This window comes from Dendrobates tinctorius, unplaced genomic scaffold, assembly GCF_039654945.1.
Source record: "Dendrobates tinctorius isolate UK_male_01 unplaced genomic scaffold, ASM3965494v1 ptg000376l, whole genome shotgun sequence".
Taxonomy (NCBI): Eukaryota; Metazoa; Chordata; class Amphibia; order Anura; family Dendrobatidae; genus Dendrobates; species Dendrobates tinctorius.
The window spans coordinates 2,341,891-2,369,529 of NW_027362042.1; the positions used below are offsets into that span (position 1 = coordinate 2,341,891).

Consider the following 27,639-nt stretch of genomic DNA (forward strand, 5'->3'; position numbering starts at 1 on the left):
CATTCTTCCGCGGCATGCAGCCTCCAGCGTACCTGAAAGTCTGACCGCAGAGGGCCCTATGGTGTACGCAGAGTTGAGCGAGGCCCCTGCCCCCGTCCTTGAGTCATCCCGGCCGGAGTCACCAGCGTGGAGCTTGGCTACAGGAGACGCAGCTGTGCTCCCCCGGCCAGTAACAGCTTCATCATCAGAACCGGCCGCCACTCCGGCCCTGTCAGAGGTTTTGGATGCGGCCGCCTCTGCCCCACGCCCTTTCTCGGCAAGGTCCTGCCCACCAGACTATGGGACTGGCTCGGCACCCTCCGTTTGGGTCGCGGTGGTGATAAAGCAGAAGATCCGGAAGCAGGAGGTATGGAGCCTGCTTCACTCAAAGGGGGAGGCTGGCATGGCGGTGGAGAGATCTCGTGGACGGCTGGTGTACACCAACGTTGACAGGGGGTACGGTTTTATCTGTGACAAGACTGGTCAGAAGGTGTATGTGAATGTAGCCTCCATACGTCACGGCCGGGCCCTGAAAGAAGGGGACTACGTCTCCTACTATAAAGAATACTGCCCCCGCGGATATTATGCGATGGCAGTACTGGCGGAGCCCGAGGAAAGCAAACCCCCGTGAAAAGGACTTGTATGGACACTCTCGGTTCCCCTCAGGAGTTCCACGGCTGTGGAGTCCTTGCCACTGACCACTAAATAGTGGAAAAGACTGTTGAGAGTTCGTCGCACCGTAGTGCAAGTTACAAAGAACAGTTTGAGTTTAAAAAAAAAATGTGTTGAGTATTGTTGGTATTATGATATTCCTCTTACAGGATGGTTTGAGTTTAATTGAAAAGTCTGACAGAGCGGAGATACGGAAAAAAAAAAAAGAGTGTCCATGTCCAAGGAAGGGAAGAAGGAGGCATACAAGGTTTTGTTGTAACATGTTGCTTATAAAAGCAAAAGAAAATGAGAGCAAAGGACTTGACATCAGCTTAGGGCTTAGGAAACCGTTGGTCATGGGGGGCGGAGTTACAGGGAACCAGGAAAGATATAAATGCTGAGGTAAGGTTCCAGAAAGTTCCAGTCCCCAGGGGGAGCTCAAGTGACAGGAGGACTACGACAGTTTGTGCACTCTGAGGAAAACCAGACCAGGGGGACTGAGGAGAGAGAACGTCAGGGGGGTGGTCCTGACAGGAAAGTACCGCAGCATAGACGAGGCACCGAGGTAAAGCATACCGTACTGAGAGAGACGACTGTTCGGTAAAAGTACTGTTGGTTTATGGGCCTAAGGCGGCCACAGTGACGGATCTGACAGGAGCGTCGAAGAGTGAAGAGGGGATGGTGCGAATATGTACGTCCCCGGTGTAAAGTACGGTGTGCGTGAAGCGGCCTTGGAAACGGAGGGCCGATTAGTGAAGTAAAGTGCTGTGAATTGAAGTGCGGTGTACTTCGGAGGCAGTCAGGTGGACGGCAAGAGAATAAACTTGGACCTGTTGTACCTGGCATTTGCCTCCATCGTGTCTTTGTTACATCTCTGCGCGGTAAGTGAAGGACCACCCCCCAGCTCGGCCCACGGACCCTGCACAGTCATGGTGATTCACCCCCTTGGGCTTGCCCCTAACATTCCCTGTATAGGGGTGGTCCTCACTAGGTCAGCTCGCCCTAGATGGGTTGGTGCCACGACCCAGAGGGTCCACTCCAGGAGTCGTCACAAAATGTAAGTGGTATGTGTGGAGAAAACCAGGCACTGCTTATCACCTGCCCAATACAATCCCAACAGTGAAACATGGTGGTGGCGGCATCATGCTATGGGGGTGTTTTTCAGCTGCAGGCACAGGATGACTGGTTGCCATTGAAGGAAACATGAATGCGGCCAAGTACAGAGATATCCTGGATGAAAACCTCTTCCAGAGTGTTTTGGACCTCAGACTTGGCTGAAGGTTCACCTTCCAACAAGACAATGACCATAAGCACACAGCTAAAATAACAAAGGAGTGGCTTCAGAACAACTCTGACCACTCTTGACTGGCCCAGCCAGAGGCCTGACCTAAACCCAATTGAGCATCTCTGGAGAGACCCGAAAATGGCTGTCCACCAAGGTTCACCATCCAACCTGACGGAACTGGAGAGGATCTGCAAGGAAGAATGGCCGAGGATCCACAAATATAAGTGTGAAAAACATGTTGCATCATTCCCAAGAAGTGGGTGTACTCTCTTAAAAGGGTGCTTCTACTCAATACTGAGCAAGGGGTCTGAATACTTATGACCTTGTGATATTTCAGTTTTTCTTTTTTAATAAATTTGCAAAAATTTCTACATTTGTTTTTTTTTCAGTGAAGATGGGGTGCAGAGTGTACATTAATGAGGAAAAAAAATGAACTTTTTTGAATTTACCAAATGGCTGCAATGAAATAAAGGGTGAAAAAGTTAAAGGGGTCTGAATGTGGAAAGAGCTGAAACATGCCGTCTGGAAAAGGCAACCTTCAAACACGAGACAACTGGGGCAGTTTGCTCTTGAGGAGTGGCCCAAAATACCTGTCGAGAGGTGCAGAAATCTCATTGACAGTTATAGGAATCATTTGATTGCAGTGATTGCCTCAAAAGGTTGTGCAACAAAATATTAAGTTAAGTGTGCCATCATTTCAGTCCAGACCTATTTCATTTTTTTCTTAATTCTGTGGAAGCATGGTGGAAAGCAATGTCTGACTTTCATTTGTTCATTTTCATAGATATTTTATTTATTATTACTTTTGTCAGATTCAAGTTTTTTCTGTCTCCACTGTGGGTTTTTCTGTCATTAAACGCGGGGTACCAACAATTTTGACCACGTGTCTATGTGCCAGCACCTACTAGAAGCAGCTCCATCCTAATCCCAGCTATATACCAGCGCCTTCTTCTGGATCCTCCACGTTTCACCCGCTTTGAGCTCTTGTAGTTGTTATTACCACACGTGTCTGGTTTTCTTGTAGATTTCTTAATCGTCATCTGGCAAACGGACAATAAAATAATTGGACATCACACAGATACAATTCAGATGGCGTCAGTGCTGAGTGTTTTGGGGGGTTTCAGACACCCTGTAAGTACATCTGATAATCACCCATACAAGTCTATAAGTGTGTGAGAGACACATTGGACTGCACTCGGACGTCATCAGAGTGCAGTACGATTACATTACATGTTATTTGCATGCCCTGGTCTTGTCCGCATGCTGCGATATTTTTTCCTCTTGGATCTGAGATGTAAGTGGAAAATTGCGTAGGTGGAGGTCTGTTGTACAGATGGACGGCACACGTTAATGAATAAAATTTGGGGCATTTTGAGCCTTTTATATAGCAGATAGTCACATTTGCAGCTGCACCATTTTAAGGTATAGTTTTCGGGTTGCAGGAGCCACGTTTACATTTACAAAAAAAAGAGCAATAAAAAACCAGAGAAATTCCCCAATTATCACAGAATAAAAACCTGCACATTCCAAAGCCAGAAATATTGAAAAGCGCAGCAGCGCCCTCTGCTGGTCAGAAGACTTTTAACTGACTTATGGACGCTGGAGAAAAGATTACATCTGCGCCCTCTGGTGGTTACAAAAATGACTACTGCCTTCCCGACAAATCAGACATTGCAGGAAAGCTTACATCAGCGCCCTCTGGAGGTCACAGCAGTCACAGCTTCCCTGTAGACCAACACTGGAGGAAAGACTACATCAGCGCCCTCTGGAGGTCATAGGAATCACAGCTGGGCTTACCGATAAACCAGACCACACTGAAGGAAACATTACATCTCCACCCTCTGGTGGTTACATAAATTACTGCATCCTCCCGACAAACCAGACATTGGAGGAAAGTATCCATCTGCGCCCTCTGGTGGTTACAGGAATTACTGCATCCTCCCGAAAAACCAGACATTGGAGGAAAGCATCCATCTGCGCCCTCTGGTGGTTACAGGAATTACTGCATCCTCCCGAGAAACCAGACATTGGAGGAAAGCATCCATCTGCGCCCTCTGGTGGACATTCAGTATGCAGCCCTCTCCTCAACAAACTATAATCTATAGAGGTTGAAATATTCTAAGTCCAGAAAACAAGGAAACCCCCCACAGAGAGACAGTGAGAAGCCGTGCACCGCCCACCCTGCTGTGCTGGGACGTATATACCGTGGGTGCAGCGTGCGGACATTGCCCGGCTGTATGTGGGAACCCGTGTACGTGGCAATGAGGGAGGAGTGAGCGCAGCACATCCCTGGAAGGAGGAAGAGCCGTGCGGTAAGGCGCTCACAGTCCCTCACACATAAGCTGCAGCCAGCACGGTGCTGCCTTCTATGTTCATGTCGTGACATTAGTGCAGCACAATGTAGATATCGCGCCATGTCTCCTGTCACAGTTGAGAGTACTTACGGTTTCCATCAATATTGCAGCAGAATTTTCTGCTTTTTAGATAATGACTGGCCTGGGGCAGACGGGGCGGATTAGCACTGCGGTTTTCTTGGTCAGTCGTAACTAGTTGCAATAGTTGATAAACTTGATTATTTAAATAGGATCTCGCAGCAGTACACAAGATCCGCCAGCAGGTGTCGCTGCAGCACCATGAATGCGGCTATCGGCTTCATTCCTTAGTGCAGTGGGGGCTGTGTCGCCTCAAAACCGCGTGAATACTCTTCGGCTGTGTGCACACGATGCACAATTTTCAGCGGATCCGCAGCGGATTTTACCGCGCAGAAACGTTGCATATCCGCATTGTAATGTACAGTAGTCTTAAAATCAATGAAAAAAAAAACGCTGTGCAGACGCTGCGGATTTTTCCGCGGTACAAAATCCGCAGTATGTCACTTCTTTTGTGCAGTTTTCCATCTCACCTGTCACCAAATCCGCAGGGGGAAAACTGCACAAAAACCGCAAGGAAACCGCAGGAAAAATGGAAGAGATCCGCAGGAAAAATGCCGGTCATTTGACCTGCAGATTTCTTCCATTCTGCGTGGAAAACTCCGCAGGGCCAAAAAGTACGTGTGCACTCAGCCTTCGGCTACATTCCCACGATGAGCTTTTGGTGCAGTTTTGAAGCAGCTCCCAGCTTTTTTTTTTTTTTGCTCAGCGTAAACTGCCCTGCGGTGCACGTTCCAAATCCACATCGTGTGCGTCTCTCCATTGTCTGCGGATTTCCCTCATAGACTTGATTTAGATGCAGAACTTACGCAGATAAAATATGCGCATTCATTTTTTGGTGCATTTCTGCGGTGGAAACCCATGTAATCTGTCATTAATACCAGGAAGTATCAAAAGCAAAGCAGATTTATTTAATGGCTGACATCCGTAAGAAACGAAAAGCGCAGCGTCAAGAACGTGATAAAATGAATGTTAAATGAAAGCAAGTAATCTAAATGGAGCAGTGAGAAAAAACAGCTCAAAAGCTCATGGTGTGAACGGCGCCTTATTAATTTCAGTCTTCATCTACTTTTTGGCTCATATGAGGGTTTCTTGTTTCTTTTTCCTTCATGTTCCTACATAGAGTGAACATTACAGTGTCCAGAAAGTCTGCTGTGTCTAAGGCCATGTTCACACTTTCCGTGTTTGTGTGAACATCGCGCATGGTTAGTCACGCTCTGAGAATAACCCGACCCTCGCTCTGTATGGGGGCCGGCTGTCAGTGAGGGCCCGTGGTGTGGTGACTGACCCCGCTCCGGCGCTGCTTCCTATGATTGAAACCTGAACACTGCCGGGTGGAATAAAGATCGTTTTCTCCCTGCAGCGTTCAGCTAAATGCTGGCGCCGGGCAGGTTAGTAATGATATTAATCTGCAGATTCACCCTGACAGTATGGGGTGATAGCATTTATTCTAAACATGTACCGTAGACAAATCACACAAATAATTTGCAGCAAAAAAAATGTATTTTCTGTATTTTTTTGTACATCTTTCTTTGTAGGCTTCTATAAGGAGTCAGAAAAGGCCCATGTATGAATGCAGCCGCGTTCTTAAAGGGGTCCTGTCATCAGGTTCTCCCAGTATAAAGTACAGCCGCCACCTTTACTGCCTGTTTTACAGTATTCTAGGAAAGGTGTATAGGAGTCTCCATCCCCCTCTGCATAGCCCGAAATATAGCTTTTATTATCCCCCCTTATGGACAGGAAGAAGTGCGCCAGCGCAGGAGCGAGATCAGGACACTGTGTAAATGATGTAGGACGTGTCCACCACATGAAGGAGGACGTCAATCACGAGAAGAGAGGACGTGCCTGATCAAGACCAAACACAACCATTGTCTTCTGGGGGCATAATAAAAGATATTTTGGGATCTATGCAGAGGGCGCTGGAGACTTGTATACATCTTCCTAGAATACTGTTAAACAGGCGGTAAAGGTGGCGGCTGTACTTTATATTGGGTATACCTGGTGACAGGTTCCCTTTTAACCCCTTAACGACCAATGGCGGGCATAGCACGTCATGAGCGGGTGTCAGTTCCCGCACCAGGACAGGCTATGTCCGTCATGCATTTAAAGGGAATCTGTCACCCCTTTTTTGAGATATCATATAATGGTATCATTCAATTGTGTGTCACATGAGGATTCTCTTAGTACTTTTGCTTCCCCCTGACCCCGCACCTTTCATGCATAAATACTTTTCTTATATCGGTTCAGATGTATGGAAACTGCCGCTGTCCGGTCCGATGGGCGGGGCTTATTCACCTGCTCCCCCCCTTTCTTGCTCTTCTTGTGTTGAGCAAGACAGGGAGGGGGGGGAGCATGAAAGGTGCGGGGTCAGGGGGAAGCAAAAATACTAAGAGATTCCTTATGTGACACACAATTGAATGATATCATTATATGATATCTCAAAAAGGGGTGACAGATTCCCTGTAAACTGTCACTGCGTGTAAACACACAGTGACAATTCAATGCTGACAGCTGAAAGGAGCGGGGATCCATGCCGTCGGTCCCCACACTGTGATCGCGCAAGAGGTGCTAAAATATCAGCACCTCCGGCCCAATCACAACAGGAGCTTTTACGTGGACGCCATAAAAATCATGACAAACTGGTTTTTAATCATACCGCTGGAAAAAAGTGGAATAAAACACAATCAAAAGGATGAATGTAAATAAAAATGCTGCCTCTGAAAACATGATCTTGTTCATCAAAAAACCATATAGCTCCATCAGCAGAGAAATTAAAAAAGTTATAGCTCTTAACCCCTTAACGACCAGGGGTATTTTTGGTTTTACATTTTCATTTTTCCCTCCCCTTTTTTCCAGAGCCATAACTTTTTTATTTTTCCGTCTATATGGCCATGTGAGGGCTTATTTTTTGCGGGACGAGTTGTACTATTAAATTACATCATTGGTTTTACCATATCGTGTACTCGAAAACGGGAAAAAAATTCCAAGTGCGGTGAAATTGCAAAAAAAAGTGGAATCCCACACTTGATTTTTGCTTGGCTTTTTTGTTAGGTTCACTAGATGCTAAATCTGACCTGCCATTATGATTCTCCAGGTCATTACGAGTTCATAGACACCAAACATGTCTATGTCCTCTTTTATCTAAGTGGTGAAAAAAAATTCCAAAGTTTGCTAAAAAAAAAAAAAAAATTTGCGCAATTTTCCGAGACCCGTAGCGTCTCCATTTTTCATGACCTGGGGTCGGGTGAGGGCTTATTTTTTCCGTGCCGGACTGACGTTTTTAATGATACCACTTTTGTGCAGATACGTTCTTTTGATCGCCCGTTATTGCATTTTAATGCAATGTCTTGGTGACCAAAAAAACGTAATTCTGGCGTTTTTAATTTTTTTCTCGCTACGCCGTTTAGCGATCGGGTTAATGCTTTTTTTTTATTGATCGGGCGATTCTGAACGCGGCGATACCTAATATGTGTATGTGGGATTTTTTTTTTTACTGTTTTATTTTGATTGGGGCGAAAGGGGGGTGATTTGAACTTTTAGGTTTTTTTAATTTTTTTTTATTTTTAAACATTTTTTTTTTTTACTTTTGGCATGCTTCAATAGCCTCCATAGGAGGCTAGAAGCTTGCGCAACCCGATCGGCTCTGCTACATATGGGCGATGAGCAGATCGCCCATATGTAGCAGATTTACTGCTGTGCTTTCAGTGCCGACCACCGGGTGGCGCTGAAAGCCATATGCCTGGAACAACCATAGAGGTCTCATAGAGACCTCTGGTTGTCCAGGCAACATGACGCCGACCCACGATCACGTGACGGGGGTCGGCGATGAGGTCATTTCCGGCCCGGCGGCCGGAAATGCTATTTAAATGCCCGCTGTCAGAAATTAGTTTTTATTGTGTAAAAGCGCCAAAACATAAAAAAATATATAAATGGGGGCTGTAATCATACTGACCCGAAGAAAAAATCTGCCTTATCAATTTTACCACACACAAAATGGCATAAAAAAAATCCTGAACTGCTGGTTTTTGTTCATTCTACCTCCCAAAAATTGGAATAGAAAGTGATCAAAAATGTCATGTGCCCAGAATGGTACCAATAAAAACATCAATTCATTCTGTAGAAAAAACAAGTCCTCACGTGACTGTAGGCAGAAATATGGAAAAATTATAGTTCTCAAAATATGGCAATGCAAAAACTAGTTTTTGCCCCAAAAAATCTTTTAGTGTGTGACAGCAGCAAAACAGAAAAAAAATATAAAAATCTGTAATTGCACTGACCAGAATAAAGTACCCTAATCACTTATACCGCATGAAGATCGTTGTAATAAATAAAACCAATTCAGCTGCTGTTGATTTGTTCATTCTGCCTCCCAAAGATTGCAGTAAGGCTTGGCACACACTTATTCTGCGCTGAGCGCTAACACCAGGCTTTGCATGTACATCTCTGAAATTCGCAATTCAGAGGGAACCTCTGGCGGGAGATTCTCTATAATGAGGCACTGTGGACTCCGCTTTGCCTATGATCTAGTGGTGTCAGTCTTTTTAGGTATGCATAAAAGTGCAGTCGGCCACAGTTTTGTGCCCCTCCTAAACGGAGGACACCAGTGAACAGAGGTCAGACTGAGTCCAGAGTAGCTCTTCTGCCTTATTATAGTGAATCAATCCCTCAGGGGTTTCATCTGAATCACGTCACTCGGAGATTTAGATGTAAACCCCAATATAAGTCGTCAGCGTAGAGCGCCAGATAACTGTGATCCCAAATGTTAGGTAAAATGTTCCCAATGAAAGCTTCAACTCCACAAAAAAAGCATGTCTTCACTCAGGTCCGTCACCTGTCAGTGGAAATACTGGTAGTACAAATGCTCTGGAATGGCTCCTCACCCTCCAAAAGAAATCCAGCGACTTCTACGCTTCCACGTGCCCCCCTCCCTAGCTCCATAGTGAGTCTAAACTGCATTTGGCCTTTCTGTAGCTAGCAGAGCCTGCCAACTGACGGGTGCGTTTCTCCAGAAGGATGAGCATGAGCTGGGCACAACGTACTGGTCTCTGCAGTGCACTGCGCACTACAGTAGCAGATTTGCATTTTCAACATCCACGGCTGCTTCTTTCTGGAAAACACCTATGGAGTCAAATCATCATTACATCAGTAGATAAATTCCCAAGGGAATATCATTTCCAAAATGGGGTCACTTGAGGGGGGATTCTGCTTTTCTAGCACTTAGGGGCTCTGTATATGGAGTCCACAAACCGTTCTAGGAAAATCTGTGTTCCAGGAGGCAAATAGCGCTGTGCTGCGCCGTGTGATGAAGCAGTACTGTACAGCCACATATGGGATATTCCTGGCGCCTGCCCTGAGACCCCCAGTGCCGGGAGGATGTGATTTTTATTTGTCCACCAGCAGAGTTCAGCGTTCAGTCACGGGGGCAGCACCAGCACAGTCACCGCTCTCTATAAAGAGCTCGGACTGGCCCATAGGGGAACAGCGGAATCCCCCGGTGGGCCCCTGTGCAGATCTGGGCCCCCAACCCCACTGTATGGACAGTACTTGTCATAATTCACCTGATTCACTCTGTACAGAAAAAAGCAGCATCTCATCATTCATTAACCAAACTGCCCAGGTTATTATATAGAGATATAGGTACATTTGTGAACGAGGGTCATGGAATATGTGTATGCAGGTGAAAAGTGGGGCCCCCCAATGCCAATGTTACTGGTGGACCTTTCACACCCCAGTCCGACACTGAGCGGCTGTATATGTGCCCCCGGCTCTGACTGACAGCCGGCCTTGACGTTGAGCTGCTGTCAGTCAGTGCTGGGGGGAGAAGTTACAGCTGCCGCTCTGAACAGAGCGGTGACTGAACCAGCGCCGCCTTCTCCTGAAAATTAATTTTCTCCCAGTAGCGGGGGTCTCAATGGTAGGATCAGGAAACTATTTACCTGCAGATTAACCCCATATCTGCAGGTTCCCATGACAGGTTCCCTTTTACATGCTTCGGTCATAACTGTCAGTGGAATGTAAGATGTTTTAGTGCTCTGATTGTAGCAGTTTTGATCACATCCTTTTTTCTGTCACTGCATGCTGGGAGTTGTAGTCCAGGAAAGCTGCGGTAGAATACGCTATCTAAATTCTTGTTATATGTTCCGAAACAAAACAAACTGTTCACATTTGTCTCAAAGTCCTTTTCATATTTTTTTAATTCATTGTCCTATTTATTAACAGTTCTGTGAATAGAAATAATGAGTAATTCATTCCAAGGCAACGTCTAATTCTAGTAGAACTACAAGTCACAGCATATCCAGAGTCCAGTTAAAATGTGGCTGTCCACAGTTACAGCCAGGCAATTCCTCTGCTGTCTGGGGATGGGTCTACTTATTTTTTTTTCCTCTCTCAATAACTTTATCAGTCACCATTGTAGGGCTTCAGGGCGGAGAGCTTGGCCATTAACCCTTACACAGTGGAACAAAATTGAGACTTTTTCCCACTGCAGTTATTGAGCCCCTCCTGCTGTGCATAGAGTTTAGCCATCGCTGGTGTGTGAGGGCGAGGATCTGGCCTGAAGCCTCCTGTCAGCTGATTGTGTCCAGCATGGGGAGGGTTAAGCGCAGAGCATGCGGCGTGGCAGTGTGTGGCTGCTGGTGATCACATCTGGCCGCTGAGAGGTAGGTGGCTGTAGGGTTACGCTGCTCTCACCAGCACAAATACAGAGGATTCACGTTAAAAAGAGGAAATTGATATAACTTTTTTTAGGGGATATGAAAGTTTTAAAAGTTTTAAAGAAGTTTTATTCTGCCGGACCGACGTACAGCGGCGATATTTGCAGTGGGCATCATACAGCTAATCCTATATTGCCAATGTACATAGATAAATATTTACTTAGATGCAGATGGAGCAGAGCCCAGTTTACCGTTTGGCTCCTCTTATTTTGATATCACGTCGGTGACTTTACATAGGACTGCAAGTATACTCTTAACTCCCTGCAAAATAGCATTCAGCTTAATGATACATTCAGTATTGTTAAATATTTAGATCATTGTGGAGCCTTATTTTCTGAAAATTGGCATTTAAGAAATGTCTAAATAAATAAGAGTCCAGAAACAAGATGAAGTGATGGGGGGTGAATACATATTATTGTACCTGAGTGTACACACGTGCCTAGACTATCAGTGCCCTATAATGTTTCCTTTATGAAGTCCGAGCGTTCAGTGCTCACTAATCCTTGTGTTTATCCTGTAAACTTCGCTCCCGCTGTCCTGGGTGCAGACGTGACTTGCTGATCCTAGCAAAGGAAAACAAATAGGAAAGATTTCTCAGCTTTTGGAAGGTGTAATTATACATGGAGATTTTCCTAATTCTTTGGGTAAGACTTACTAACAGAATTGTAAACCTGAGACGAAATTCTGGAGTAAATGCTATGTTCCATATTTATTTAGAGTTTTATTTGACAGGTTTTGTGCCGTCATTTTAAATAGACGATTCGCTGACCCATACAGATTCATTAATCCTGTATTATTAATTTACTCACTTACATGGCGCCATTAATTCCGCAGCGATTCACGTAATCTTCATCGCTGTCCCCATTGGGGCTCACAATCTACATTCCCTATCAGTATTGTCTTTGTAGTGTGGTAAGAAACCAGAGGAAACCCACTCCAACACGGGAACATAAAAACTCCTTGCAGATGTTGTTCTTGGTGGGATTTGAACCCAGGACCCCAGCACTGCAAGGCTGCCGTGCTAACCTGTCACGCACAGTGTAGGAAAGACTAAGTGCAACACGAAGGGATGAGGGGAAGGGAACCCAACACTAAGGAAGGGGGAAGTGGGGACCCCTAGGCAGATCTAACATCATTCTATCTGCCCTAAACGCCTCTATATAGGTTCTGCACCTATCGCCAAGCAGGAACCTAATCCCTGCTTGATCCTGGCAATAAGCCCTGCTTAGGGAAGGACGGGGTAGGCACTAATCAATCCCCACTACAACTAACAACAGCTGGGATAGACAAACAAGGGGAATACTTATCTAGGGTAGACCCACAGAGGTAACACAGACGTCCTCCAGCAGAACCAAAGAGGAAGATAGCAAACTGCTATAGCTCCAAGCCTCAACAGGGGAAAATGGAAATATCACCGGCGATTCTCAGAAGCAGACAGGAAGTCTATAAACACCCCAGGTCTAGGTGTGCCAATTAGAGTTGGGGGAGGTTGCCACTGGGTCCAAGAGTCAGAAGCACTAGGAAGTTGTCTGCAAAGCCAACCGCAGAGACCTTTAACGCACCACTCCAGCAGCGCAACACAAAAAAAAGCTGGAGTGGTGCTTTAACATGCTTTTTGTTCAGCAATGGAACCTTTTATGGTGAGAGTGCATACCCCTGCTGATTCCAGGTCTTTCTGTAGCTCTCCACAAGTGGTCATTGGCTCATGGGCAACTCTTCTAATAATTAGTTTCACTCCTCTGTCTGACATCTTGCAGGGATTCCTGGTCATGGACAATTTATGGTGAGCTGATGTTCTTTCCACTTTTGGATTATGGCCTCAACAGTGCTCCCCGGAACCTTCAGTAGTTTTAGTTAAAGTCTTCAACAGCGCCATCACCCTGCTGCACCAATACCTGGTCTCTTCTTTCATTCTTGAGCTACCAATTGGCGTTCTATGTTGCAAATTTGCGAGACCCCATTAACCACAGATATATCTTGATAAAGGCCCCAAACATTGATTTGTTTATCTGGAATTCATCGAGTCACTTTACGTTTTTTTTTAAATAAACTCTTTTTTGGCAACATACTTTCGAGTGCCGTATTTTTAAATTTTATTATATTGTACTCATTTACTCCTGAGCACCGTATGCCATTTGGTTGAACAACCATTTCCCACTTCTATTGAAAGTCTTAAGTAACCAATTCCATCAGTATGTTTTGTAATAATAAGGTTGCAAAGGTCTTGAGACAGCTCACTGGTTTTACTCATCATGAGATGTTTCTTGTTCGGCACCTTGGTTATGAGATACCTTTTTATAGGCCATCAGTTGAACCAGCTGATATTATTTTCACTAAGTGGCAGGATTGCTTTCTAAGTACTGATGGATTTTAGCTGGTGTCATGACTTTTCATGGCTTTTTGCACCTCTGTTTCTTCGTGTGTTAAATACTTTTTCCCTATGTCATTTCTCATTATTACTTATAACTTAATTTATGGAAATCTATAGTTTGGTTTATTTTCCTGTGTGGATTGTATGGGTTGTTACCTTCATCTGTTGAGAATTTTATGTCATTAGCACCTTTTATAAACCTATTTGCGTATAAAATTGGTCACATGTTCAATGCTTATTTCACCCACTGTATAATCCAGCATGAGCCACTGAGATGAGAAGTCTGGTGCACTTTAAGATGGTCTAGTTTGCACTCTGCAATTATTACATAAGTTTGTCAATCCCCTTCCTTTTTGTTTTTGGCATAACCATGGGATACAGCAAACACTAGTGCCATTTTGTTGTATTCAGCACTGTCACGAGGATAACAGAATTTATAACTCCACCTTGACACAGTGCTACTACAATATATGATTCATCTGGTGATAGGTTACAAGCACAGGTACTAACCTAGTCTGACAAGATGCGGTATATTTCTACTGAACCGTGGCCGAGTTAAATCTCACATATTTATTAGACTAACTTGGGTTGATCAGGCTGGTTATCTGCGGGATTGACCAGCTGTTTAATGTGTTTGTGGGCCTACTTGTTGTAAGAGACAACTATTGGCTGAACGATCGTATCTAACATGCAGGGAGGGCTTTAGACCCTTGCTTACATATTCTTTTAATTTTTTTGCCAAACCTAATAGTTTGAGTCTTTTTACATATCCACTTTTGTTTTGTTGACCAATGCTCCTCAAAAGCAGTGATGGAGAGATGTCCAATTTTCAGACCAAACTTGACAACCCTAAAGACAGGTCCATGCCTCCTATAGACAGCATGTGTATTAATTTCAGAATTTTTTTCATCACTGAAGTAAAATGAAAAAATAGATTTTTGAGGACATTACCTGATTGCATTCTTGGTGGCATTAGTTCTATATTGTAATTGATGCAAGTTTTAACTATTTGTGTATTTTAGTTGTATGACTGGTAACTTTGACTGTATCTTCACCCACTTACAAGTGTGTATGAATTGCTTTGTGTCATTTCACTGTTGTACCTGACAAAGGCTCACTTGTCTGAGCCTACATGATTGGTATGTAAGGTATTGCTAAATTAAATTGTGGATGCTGAAGGGGTTGTCCACTACTAGGACAACCTTTTCTTCTCAATCTGAGTTTTCTTGCCTCCCGTACCGGCACTGTGACATGTTTATGTCACGTAAGCCCTGCGCTCAGTCAGCGCAGACTTCTTTCCCCGCCTTCGGACGATTAACAGGAAGTGAGCGGCAGCCACAGTTCTGACTTCCTGTTAATTACTTAGCCGTTAAGTCCAATTAGTATTTTTACAGTCTTTCTTTATTTTTTTTTTATTTTTTTTTTTTTTGTATGCTCAGTAGGCAAAATGTCAAATGAAGGTGTCAAAGTAGAAGATACGAGCACTGGACCTGAGCCAGAGAAGATTGACATTCTTGTTCTAAGCAGTAATGAGGAATCGGTCTCCCAAAATAGTTCTCAAAATGTGGAACCACACAACATCCCAGAGGCTGAACCAGCGCAGAACTATGAAGAGCAAGCATCTCAAGAGAAACACTCCCAACCGAATCCAGAGGAATGTTGTGACACTGTGAACTTAGACCCAACGTCTGACTCCAAGGCTGATCATGAGGAGCATAAACATCTAGTATGTCTCCATTTGAAGTCTTTTAGGATATATTCATATGGCTTAAAGGGTGTCTTTCATCAGGTTTTGCTACTACATTTTGAGTACAGCATGATGTAGGGGCAGAGACGCTGATTCCAGTCATGTATTACTTATTAGGCTGCTTGCTAAAATCCCTGAATTATCTATTGCAGATCTTCCAGTTCTCTAAATGCTGAGTTGTGTATAGTCCGCTAGCCAACCCTTTCGGCCTCCTCTTGATCCATGGGACCTTAATCTAGTCTTGGATGCTCTTAAGTCTTCACCATTAGAGACTCTCGGAGAGATTTCTGAGCTTCATTTTGCCTGTAGAGTAGCTCTTCCTGTAGCCATCACCTCCTATTAACAGAGCATCGGAGCTTGCCACCATGTCTTGTCAAGCTCAGTTCCTCAACCTGCAACACGATAAGGTAGTGTTAAGACCTGTTCAGTCTTTCCTCCCCAAGGAAATTTCCGCTTTCCACCGTAACGAAGACATTGTCTTGCCTTCCTTTTGTCCTGCGCCATCTCATCCAGTCGAGAAGGCTCTGCACAAATTAGATGTTGTCAGGGCCATGTGTTGCTATTTATCAGCCATCGCCCCATTTAGAGAGTCTGATTCCTTGTTTGTCATACCAAACGGCCCTTGCAGGCAGCAGTTGTTCATTGGATTAGAACAGCCATCATTCCGGCCTGTAAAGTGAAGGCCAAAGCACCTCATTTTAGGGTTAGGCTGTGTTCACATGTAGCGTTTTTTTTGCGTTTTTTACGCACGGAATCACCACGAGAACGCATCCCATGAAATCCTATGGGATTCCGCAGTGCTATGCTAATGCTGCAGATTTTTCTGCTGAGGAATCGCATAGCGGAAAAATCCACAGCATGCTGATTCTTTTTGCGGAATCGCGGGGATTCCGCACCCATAGGATTGCATTGAAACGCTCATTTTTCGCATGTGGCTATGCCCACCATGCGTGAAGTGAGCGCTTCATGTGCGGATGGTACCCAGGGTCTGTAGGAGGGGAGATTGTCCTCCAGGCCCTGGGTACCATATTCCTGTAAAAATTATAGTAAAAATAACAAATTGTTATTCTCACCTTCCGACGGCCACTGGAGTCCTTGCCGCCTCTCTCCATGCTTCCGGCATCTTCCGGTCCCAGTAAGGCTGAGTTCACACGTGGCGTTTTTTTCACGTTTCCGCTGCGGATTTTGCCGCGAAAATTAAGCATCCCATGCATTCCTATGGGATTCCTCAATGCTGTGCTAATGCTGCGGTTTTTACCGCGGCGGAATTGCTTCGCGGTAAAAAACGCAGCATGCTCATTAATTTTGCGGAATCGCGGTGATCCCACACCCATAGGAATGCATTGTTCTGCTTACTTTCCGCATGTGGCTGTTCACATCATGCGAAAAGTAAGCAGAACATTTGCGGATGGTACCCACGGTCCGGAGGAGAGGAGACTGTCCTCCGGGCTGTGGGTACCATATCCCTGTAAAAAATAGAATTAAAATAAAAAATATTGTTGTTCTCACCTTCCGACGTCCCGCGCAGCCTTCCCGCCTCTCTCCACGCTCCCGGTCCCAGTAAGCCTTTGCGAGCGATGACGTCCGTTCTCGCGGGATCGCCAAGTCTCACGGTCATTCGCGCGACGCCATCGCGAATGACCGCGAGATGTTGCGATCCCGCGAGAACGGACGTCATCGCGGTAATTCGCGCAAAGGATTACTGGGACCGGGAGCGTGTAGAGAGGCGGGAAGGCTGTGCGGGACGTCGGAAGTTGAGAATAAGAATATATATATTTTTTTTAATTATTATTATTTAGGCTGAGCGTAGATGTACTTTTTTGCCCTGCGGATCTTTCCGCGCAGAATGGAAGGAATCCGCAGGTCAAATGACCTGCATTTTTCCGGCGGATTTCTTCCATTTTTCATGCGGTTTTTGTGCAGTTTTCCACTGCGGTTTTCCCCATGCGGATTTGGTGACAGGGGAGATGGAAAACCGCACAAAAGAAGTAACATGCTGCGGATTTTGAAAAATCCGCAGCGGCTGCACAGCGGTTTTTTTTTTTTTTTCCATTGATTTTAAGGCTACTGTACATCACAATGCGGATATGCAGCCTTACATTCTATCTTTTACTATTGATGTTGCATAGGCAGCCTCAATAGTAAAAAGTTGGTCACACTGGTCAAACACTATGTTTGACCAGTGTGACCAACCTGTCAATCAGTTCTCCAAGCGATGCTACAGATCGCTTGGAAAATGCTAGCAATTCTGCAAGCTAATTACGCTTGCAAAATGCTAGTTTTTCCACGGGAAAATCGTGGGAATTTAAAATGCGATTTTCCCGCGGAATGGAATTCCGAAATTCTCGCGGTAATTTCCGCGAGAGTTTCGCTACGTGTGAACCCAGCCTAATGCTTTGCACGAATGTCCGCGATGACGTCGTGCTCTCGCGAGTGTGACGTCATCTCAGGTCCTTTGCGCAAAGCATTACTGGGACCGGAAGATGCCGGGAGCGCCGCAGAGCAGATCGGGGTCCGTCGGAAGGTGAGAATAACAATATTTTTTTTTTTTTTTTTTATTATTTGTTACATCCTAACTTTTACTATTGATGCTGCCTATGCCTATAGTAAAATGTTGGTCACACTTGTCAAACACTATATTTGACGAGTGTGACCAACCTGTCAATCAGTTTTCCAAGCGATGCAAGGCACACTATACGCAGTGAGGGCCTCCTGGGCAGTTCGGCACCAAGCATCGGTCCTGCAACTCTGTAAAGCAGCTACTTGGTCATCAGTACAGTCTATATTTTACATGGTCCACGCCTTTGCTTCTTCGGATGCAAGCCTTGGCAAGAAGATTCTGAAGGTGGCAGTTGCTCAGGCTTCGGCCTGAGCAAGAGTCAAGAATTTAATGGTAACGATAAAATTTATTTATTTTCCAGGGACAGCTTTAGGACATCCTGTGGCTCTGTATCCCTCAATGAAGTGACCGAGAAATAAAGATTTTAGGTACTCGCCTTAAAATCTGATTCTCAATAGTCTTCACACACTCACAGCACCACCCACCATTAACATCCCGGTTGGGCGTGCATTTATATTGCTGCTTTCTGTGTAATTTGAATTATTTATTATTATGTTGTTTTTTGTTTTTTTCTTTTCCTACTACTTTATCACTAAACTGAGGAGGGAGCATGAGGCAAACTAGAGTCTGGTGAGGAGGAGCCAGTTTTCCATTTAGAATGTAATAACAGTGTCAGCCTCCAGGTGGCAGCAGACTGTCCCATGGTTCTCTTGACCCAGAATGAAGACTATCAAGAAACAGATTTCATTTTGAGTGCCAAAAATCTTTATTTAGGGCTCATTAACAAATCCCTACTTGGTAGAACTGTTTTGCGTGTGTATGTTTTTACTATCAGTGTGTCGTCAGTGTTTTTCATGGATGGATAAATAAATCGATAAATCTGCAATTAAATACGGACTGGTTATTGATGCCATCCGTGTGCTATATCTATTTTTCATGGACCCATAGACTTGTATTGGACTTTTTCATCCATGCTATCGGAGGAAAAAATGGCATGTCTCTATGAGTTTTGCATGGACTCGTGATCCATGAAAAACCATGGACATGTGAAAAGCCCCATAGACTATAATGCGTACGTGTTGTATCTGTGAAAAACACAGATTGGAAAATGTACCTGGAACACTGATGTGTGAATGAGGACCTAGAGCCTTTACAGCACAGGATAACACAAGTTCCTAATACTTATTTTCTATAACAAAATGTACAGGTTATTCAGAAAAATCTCTCCTCTATGTTTTAGGATCCAGAGATGTCTCCTAAGGAAAGCACTTGGAGCACCTGGGGAACATGGGGCAAGTCTCTTCTGTCATCAGCCAGTGCAACCGTAGGTAAGTTCACCTAAAGCTGGTCACACAGCTATGTTACCCGACTCTCCCACCAATGCCATGTTAAGGCTCGGAATTTCTTCAGAATTCCGGAATATAAGCCTAGAACATACAGACTGGGATTTTGAATCAGCCTTCAAGAAGCCTCTAGTCAACGGTGTGGGTCTGAAACTTAAGCTGCAATATCTCATCTGTCTGCTTTCCATGTTTAAATAGCACACTGACCTGTAGAGTTTAATGGAACCATTCACAAATTCATTTTTAAAGGCTCTGATGCAAAGAGGTAAGGTATGGGGAAGAAGAAATTTGGAAACCAGCACCGGAAAAATGAATTCATGTAAACATAAAAGTCAAATTTATTGGAGTAACACCATTAAGAAAAAAAAAATCCATGTATAGGTTCATATGAACGTTATCTGTTTCTTAACAACTTAGTCTTTATTCATAGGTAATACATATGACTCAAACTGGTGTATAAATAGGCACCCGAGTTCCCGGAAACCAAATAGAAGGGAACTCCTACATGACTTAATGAAAGTAACAACAAATATATACACATATCATTAAGGAAATTCAATAAACATAAATGAAGAAAAGAAATTACATGTGGACATATAAGCGTACCAATAAATTAGAATTTCCTATGTACCTACATACCTGCATGGATTTTTTTTTTATACCTTTTTAATGGAGTTACTTCAATAAATTTAACTTTTATATTTACATGAACTCATTTTTCTAGTGCTGGATTCCAAATTTCTTTGCATTGTACTACCAGGCGTGCCGACCTGGTGGATTTCAGGCACCAACCGTATGGCGATATTGCTGACGGTGTAGCGGTAAGCTGATTTTTTTTTTTTTTTTTTTTCCCTTCATTTAGTGGATCTGGTTTGTTGGTGACCGAATCTGTATGTAAGAAAAGCATGCACTAGAGTCTTCCATATGTCAGGTCAGACCAATCTATGGGTGTGCAGAAAGAAACAGATCCCTACGGAAAATCCATACAGCAAACGTTTTTTACATTGCAGTTCTGTAACATAGGAAGCTGCAAATGGTATTGTAGATTAGTAACTGCTTTAATAAAAATAAAAAAACAGATTGCACACGGATGATAAGTGTGAAAAAAATCATCCGAGATTTTTATATGAAACTGATGATTCTTTTATCCGTTTATAAGCTCGTGTGAACCTGTCCTTAAACTTAGTGCATGTCTTATCAGATTTTGAAGATCAGTTTGTGTTGATCTGTAAAAATCAGATGAAAAATGGAAGTTATTTATTTTAAATCCATAGTTAACCAATCCATTGCTTGGTGTCAATGGAAAAACGTTCAGATATTCCACATCCTTCAATTTTTAAAAAAACAGGTGAGAAAAATGTGGAAGATACATGGTAGAAAAACGGTCATGTTTTTTTATGGCTGTAGAAATGGTAAAGGACTAGAGTTGAGCGATACCGTCCGATACTTCAAAGTATCGTATCGGATGGTATCGGCCGATCTTTAAAAAAAGTATCGGTATCGCCGATTCCGATACCGGAAGTCCCATTCAAGTCTATGGGACTTCCGGTATCGGAATAAGAAAAACCCTTTCCTGCCCTTGTACAGCCTCTCTGGGGTCTGTACGGGCCTTTCGGGGGGCTGTGCCGGCCTGCCAGGGGGTCTGTGCAGGCTCCGGTGGTCTGTGCCGGCCTGCCGGTGGTCTGTGCAGGCTCCGGGGGGCTGTGCCGGCCTGCCGGGGGGCTGTGCCGGCCTGCCGGGGGGCTGTGCAGGCTCCGGGGGGCTGTGCCGGCCTGCCGGGGGGCTGTGCCGGCCTGCCGGGGGGCTGTGCCGGCCTGCCGGTGGTCTGTGCAGGCTCCGGGGGTCTGTGCAGGCATCGTCCGATGGGACTACAAGTCCCATCGGGCGATGCCTGCTACCATGACAGTGATTGACACATTAGCCAATGATGGGACAGTAGTAGTCCCATCATCCGGCTAATGTGTTAAATGTAAAAAAAAAAAAAAAAAAAATTACATGCTACATACATACAACATGCATACTACATACATGCTACATTCATACTACATAAATACTACATGCAACATACATACTACATATATACTACATGCATGCTACATACATACTACATGCTACATACATACTACATATATACTACATGCATGCTACATACTACATGCTACATACATACTACATATATGCTACATACATACTACATGCTACATACATACCACATACATACTACATGCTACATACATACCACATACATACTACATATATACTACATGCATGCTACATACATACTACATGCATGCTACATACATACTACATGCATGCTACATACATACTACATGCTACATACATACCACATACATGCTACATATATACTACATGCATGCTACATACATACTACATATATACTACATACATACCACATATATACTACATACATACAATACATACATAGACATACAGTACATATAACATAGAGTAACATACTTACCAATACTTGTCACATTGTTCCCCGAAGCCATTGTCGTCTACGGAATAAATATTAACATAACAAACCACAAAAATACTCACCCACGATCCGAAGCAGTCCACGAGTGTGTCCCACGACGATCTTGGGTAGAGAACTGCAGCATCAGCTGTTGCTGCCGTTCTCTACGGGCTGCAGGAATCCAATGACGGAAGGTAGGTATCCTTCCGCACTGTATTCCTCCGCCACTTAAAAAAAAAAAAAAAGTCCCTAGTCTCACTTTATGCCATTGCTGTGTGGGAAATTCCCACGCAGCAATGGCATAAAGTGAGACTAGGGACTTTTTTTTTTTTTAAGTGGCGGAGGAATACAGTGCGGAAGGATACCTACCTTCCGTCATTGGATTCCTGCAGCCCGTAGAGAACGGCAGCATCATCTGATGCTGCAGTTCTCTACCCAAGATCGTCGTGGGACACACTCGTGGACTGCTTCGGATCGTGGGTGAGTATTTTTGTGGTTTGTTATGTTAATATTTATTCCGTAGACGACAATGGCTTCGGGGAACAATGTGACAAGTATTGGTAAGTATGTTACTCTATGTTATATGTACTGTATGTATTGTATGAATGTATTGTATGTATGTAGTATATATGTGGTATGTATGTAGCATGTAGTATGTATGTAGCATGCATGTAGTATGTATGTAGTATGTATGTAGTATGTATGTGGTATGTATGTAGCATGTATGTAGCATGCATGTAGTATATATGTAGCATGTAGTATGTATGTAGTATGCATGTAGTATATATGTGGTATGTATGTAGCATGTAGTATGTATGTAGCATGCATGTAGTATATATGTAGTATGTATGTAGCATGTAGTATGTATGTGGTATGTATGTAGCATGTAGTATGTATGTAGTATGTATGTAGTATGTATGTAGTATGTAGCATGCATGTAGTATATATGTAGTATGTATGTAGTATGTATGTAGTATGTATGTATGTAGCATGTAGTATGTATGTAGCATGTATGTAGTATGTATGTAGCATGTAGTATGTATGTAGTATATATGTAGCATGTATGTAGTATGTATGTAGTATATATGTAGTATGTATGTAGCATGTAGTATGTATGTAGTATGTATGTAGTATTTTTTTTTTTTTTTTTTTTTTTTTTAACATTTAACACATTAGCCGGATGATGGGACTACTACTGTCCCATCATTGGCTAATGTGTCAATCACTGTCATGGTAGCAGGCATCGCCAGATGGGACTTGTAGTCCCATCGGACGATGCTTGCACAGACCCCCGGACATCAGCACAGCCCCCCGGCAGGCCGGCACAGCCCCCCGGCAGGCCGGTACAGACCCCCACAGGGTGCACAGACCACCGGCAGGCCGGCACAGCCCCCCGGCAGGCCGGTACAGACCCCGGGCAGTCCACACAGCCCCCCGGCAGGCCGGCACAGCCCCCCGGCAGGCCGGCAGAGACCCCCGGAAGGCCCGAAATGACGGCGCATCATGATGCGCACACACCGCGCATCATGATGACGTCAGGCCGTCAATCAACTGAACTTCCGATTCCGATGCCGAATTCCGATATTGAAAAAATATCGGAAGTCGGTATCGGAATTCCGATACAGCAAGTATCGGCCGATACCCGATACTTGCGGTATCGGAATGCTCAACACTATAAAGGACGTGTGAATGTAACCTTAGATTACACTCTAGAACTTGATTGAAATACCATATTATTCTCAATTTGTATATATCTGTATCACTTTTAGCCGCAATGACATTCTTTATAACTCAATAATATTTGAAGAGTAACCTTGTTTTATTTTTGTTTCTTTCATAAATTAATAGTACACATGAAAATAATATACCGTAATATATCTTATCAGAGAAATCTGCATCTTTCTCCTCCTGGACTAATCATTCATTTCTCTTTCGTCTCATTGGGGGACACAGGAACTGTGGGTGTGTGCTGCTGCCTCTAGGAGGTTGACACTATGCCATGAAAAAAATGTTAACTTTATACTGCCTCTGTACAAATCTCTGGTTAGACCGCACATGGAGTACTGTGTACAGTTTTGGGCACCAGTGCTCAGGAAGGATATAATGGAACTAGAGCGGGTACAAAGGAGGGCAATAAAATTAATAAAGGGGATGGGGGAACTACAATACACAGAGAGATTAGCAAAACTAGGATCATTTAGTCTAGAAAATAGACGACTGAGGGGCGATCTAATAACCATGTATAAGTATATAAGGGGACAATACAAATATCTCTCCGAGGATCTGTTTATACCAAGGAAGGTGACGGTCACAAGGGGGCATTCTCTGCGTCTGGAGGAGAGAAGGTCTTTCCACCAACATAGAAGAGGATTCATTACTGTTAGGGCAGTGAGAATCTGGAATTCCTTGCCTGAGGAGGTGGTGATGGTGAACTCAGTCGAAGGGTTCAAGAGAGGCCTGGATGTCTTCCTGGAGCGTAACAATATTGTATCTTACAGTTATTGTTAGATTTTTTAGAAGGACATAGATCTGGGGATTTATTCTGACAGAATTTTATAGGCTGAACTGGATGGACTTATGTCTTTTTTCGGCCTAACTATGTTACTATGTAACTTCGCCTCTGAAGTATACACCCCTCCGACCGGCTGTTGGACATTCAGTTTTGCTTAGTGTCAGCAGGAGGTGGACAGGGATCTCTCGCAGACCCATACCTACCTCAATATGCGTCATTCCTTTTCAGATAACCATGGAGGGATACAGAGTAGATCTGCTACATCTGTATTCCCACACCGGGATTATGAGTACGGCATGTACTGCCACCCCGTATCCTCATAAATCACACTGGCAGGCCCATAGCCCCTAACACAGGACTCGTGTTCAGGTGGCCGCTCCTGGTCCTGACCTTCGTCTCCCATCACTCGCCCACCAGAGCCTGATGATCAAGAGAGACGCACTGCAGAAAAGGTTTGGGACAGAAATCTTTTCATGCAGATAACTGACCCCGTTACAGGGTGAACTGGAGGTAAGAGGCTGCAGCGTTTTATATTCTGTTCACCAGCCGCCCTGGGCTGAATGTGACCGCTCTAATCAGCACTCGGGCTTGCAGCCCATGGCTCTATACTTTTTTTGAGAGCCAACACTTACTTTCAAGCACGTGGTGCAGCGCGGTTCCAGCCTCCTCCTGTGGCAGCGTTATGGCCCTGGGCTCCAGCAGTAGCCCAGCACGGCCAACGCTAGATTCCGGCTTCTGGCAGGCTCCGCCCCTCGGCGTCCTCTTCCTGTACCAGCGCCATCTTGGTGCTCCAGGAGGCCGGAGCAGGGCCCCGCCCACCGCTTCCAGGCAGGGATTTCATAAAGCTTCTAGGCAGCAGGGGCTGTTCACCTCACTGTCTCTCTCTCCCTTATCAGCCTCCGGGCGGCTGCTGCGGCGGGGACACAGGTCGTGGGTATGTGAGTACTGCACTACAGGTTGCTCCCTCACTCCGCTTTCTATGGCACCAGGTAAAGCCTGTCAGTTTGCCCAAGGGAGAGCAGTCCCGCTCCTCCTCATCCACTTCAACGACCTTGGTCAAATATTTTGTAGGTACCAAATGCAATGTCAGGCTTCCTTCGGGTCAGTCCTCGCCACTCTGCTCAGATTGCAGCAGAACCACGGTGTCACCTACGCTAGAGAGCAGGTGCAGCCCCCCGCCTTGCCTGTCAGAGCCCCCGCATTATCCCTGGAGCAGGAGGAAGCCACCCTGCCTGCCGCCCAGGGGCCATCCATCGCCACAGGAGACAGTGAGTGTGCAGGATGGGCCTCTTCCTTATCTAAGTCCGTGGCCGACCTTACCAAGGTATCACAGACCTTGGTAACGGTGCTTAACAGATTGCCACTTCAGACTCCAGTGGACACAGGAGCATCAAAGGAGCCTCCTTTTGGGTCTTCTAAAGGCCGTAAAAGGTTTAGACAGGACCACCAACCCAGGTCCCCTTCTCACTCCATCTCACCGCCAGAATTCCTCTTGCCGTCTGCCTCCTCCCGGTCCTCATCCCCGGAATCAGGTGAGGCATTATCAGAGATACACTCAAAGGAGGGTTTTGAGTACGGGCCAGAACAGTCCCAGGGTGTCAAGGATATGGTTCAGGGCCTCATTGCTGCAGTCAATGAGACCTTTAACATTGGGGACGCCACATCAAAACCTAATGATCAGGCTTTTTCATTTAAGCGTCATAAGTCCCCCTCTAGGGTCCTCGCCTCCCGCAAGGATTTTGAGGTAGTATTGGCCAGAGAAAGGGAAAACCCAACCAGGCGGTTTCAGAGGGGAAGTTGTTTTGGGATTCTATATCCTTTCCCTCCACATCTCACCGCCAACTGGACCGCCTCGCCTTCGGTGGATCCACCAGTGTCCAGACTCTCTAACAACACAGTCCTTCCACTCGCCAGTGGGGCAGACCTAAAAGATCCCAATGATAGGAGGATAGAATTCCTGGCAAAATCCGCCTATGAGGCAGCAGCCGCTACATTGTGTCCAGCCTTCGCCTCAGCCTGGGTAGCTAAGTCTGTTACAGAATGGGCCAAACAGCTTAGGGCATATGGGCCGGGGCACCACCAGCGGAACTGGCGGAGTTTGCACATCAAATCTCTCATGCCGGGAGGTATATGGTATCAGCAGCCCTGGATGCCGCGTCTTACGCAGCTCAAGCATCCAGTAACGGACGGTCTGGCTAAAGGCTTGGCAGGCTGATTTGTCCTCAAAGAAATCACTGACCAATCTGCCGTTTCAGGGTGCCCGACTCTTTGGGTCAATGTTAGATCAAATCATTAAGGATGCAACGGGGGGTACAAGCTCCTTTCTCCCTCAGGCCAAACCTCGTCGATATGTTTTCAAATGTAGGGCTCAGCCTTTTCAGCCCTTTCGCTGTACCCCAGCGACAGGCACTTATGCTCAGGGCCCACAGAGGTCGCAGCACCTAGAGATAGGAGGAGGGTATCCTTTCGGGCCACCCCTTCATAGCATTCCCGCAGTTACAACAGCAGAGCTACCAGGTCAGGGCCGAGCAGAGCCACTTCAGCCTGACGCCGGCAGGGAATCCAACTAATAAGAAAAAAAAAAAATATGTTCCAGCTCCTTTAAAAAATTTAATCCTTTAATGATTCCAAAAAAGTTTTCACATGATTAAAAACTCCACAGACAGTGTGCAAATATGAGTGCAAGCGACATGTTTCGATCTATTACAGATCTTTCTCAAAGCTCTGCACTTACTGACATACAGAAACATTTAAACCCTGCACTTGCAAATCAGGAGGAGCTCAACAGCATTACAATTATTCTACAGGTGTGTGATTTCACTGACTGACTAATAATTGATTCCTGATCTGCTTTGGCAGTAGTGTTTTAAGACAGACAAAATATATAATAACAATATATACATAATAAAATATCCCCTATTAGCTTTAACAGTGGAACATTATTTCGTTGTGTTTGTTCATGCCGCTGGGCACTCTGGTGTTCAGGTAGTAGATCCAGAAGGCTTCATGTGTGAGGAGACGTCTTTTGTCATCTCCTCCACATTCAGACCTCTGGATCTGTTCTATGCCACTGATTTGGAATGATGCCAGATTGCCTCCATGTGTTGAGATAAAGTGCCTTTCCGCTCCTGATATGTTGCGGTTTAGAGTGTTTTTATTGATATCTCTAAGATGCTCTGTAATACGCGTTTTTATCTTTCTCGTGGTGCAGCCTATATATGATAGGTTCCATATGGAGCAATTTATTTTGTATACTACATTTTTTGAATTACAATTGATGTATTTTTTATGTTAAATTCTTTTGTTTTTTCCTGATTTGTGAAGGTTTTTGTTACTAGCGCATATTTACATGTGGTACAGTTTTTGCTACCACATTTGTAAAAGCCTTGAGTTTCCAGCCAAGTTCGTTTTTTTCTAGAACTATACACACTATTTGATACATAATTTCCTGTAGTTTTACCTCTTCTGGCCACCACATTTAGGCTAGTTTCACACTAGCGTTTATGAGCGCAGCGACGGCCTGCGCACGGCCGCAGCTAAGCCCCGCCCCCTGCCGCGCCTTCGCCGGTT

At 44.8% G+C, this 27,639-nt stretch overlaps 2 protein-coding genes across 6 annotated transcripts in view; one reads left to right on the top strand and one right to left on the bottom strand.

Annotated features, from left to right (window-relative positions):
- The window catches only part of LOC141075847 (toll-like receptor 1), a 70,822-nt gene extending 66,319 nt beyond the window's left edge, over positions 1-4,503 (bottom strand). The window contains exon 1 of the mRNA XM_073563000.1: positions 4,360-4,503. The gene's annotated coding sequence lies outside the window, so the exon portion shown is untranslated. The remainder of the gene's footprint in view (positions 1-4,359) is intronic.
- Positions 3,893-27,639, top strand: part of FAM114A1 (family with sequence similarity 114 member A1) — a 61,230-nt gene continuing 37,483 nt past the window's right edge. Inside the window, exons 1-3 of one of the 5 annotated variants that reach the window (XM_073563003.1) lie at positions 3,893-4,227; positions 14,871-15,154; positions 18,976-19,063. In XM_073563003.1, the coding sequence (XP_073419104.1) occupies positions 14,876-15,154; positions 18,976-19,063 (367 nt within the window). In that variant the 5' untranslated portion in view covers positions 3,893-4,227; positions 14,871-14,875. Of the gene's footprint in view, positions 4,228-10,816; positions 11,004-14,867; positions 15,155-15,295; positions 15,583-18,975; positions 19,064-27,639 lie in introns of those variants that run through there. The other 4 variants (XM_073563001.1, XM_073563002.1, XM_073563005.1 and 1 more) reach the window with 4 other exon arrangements.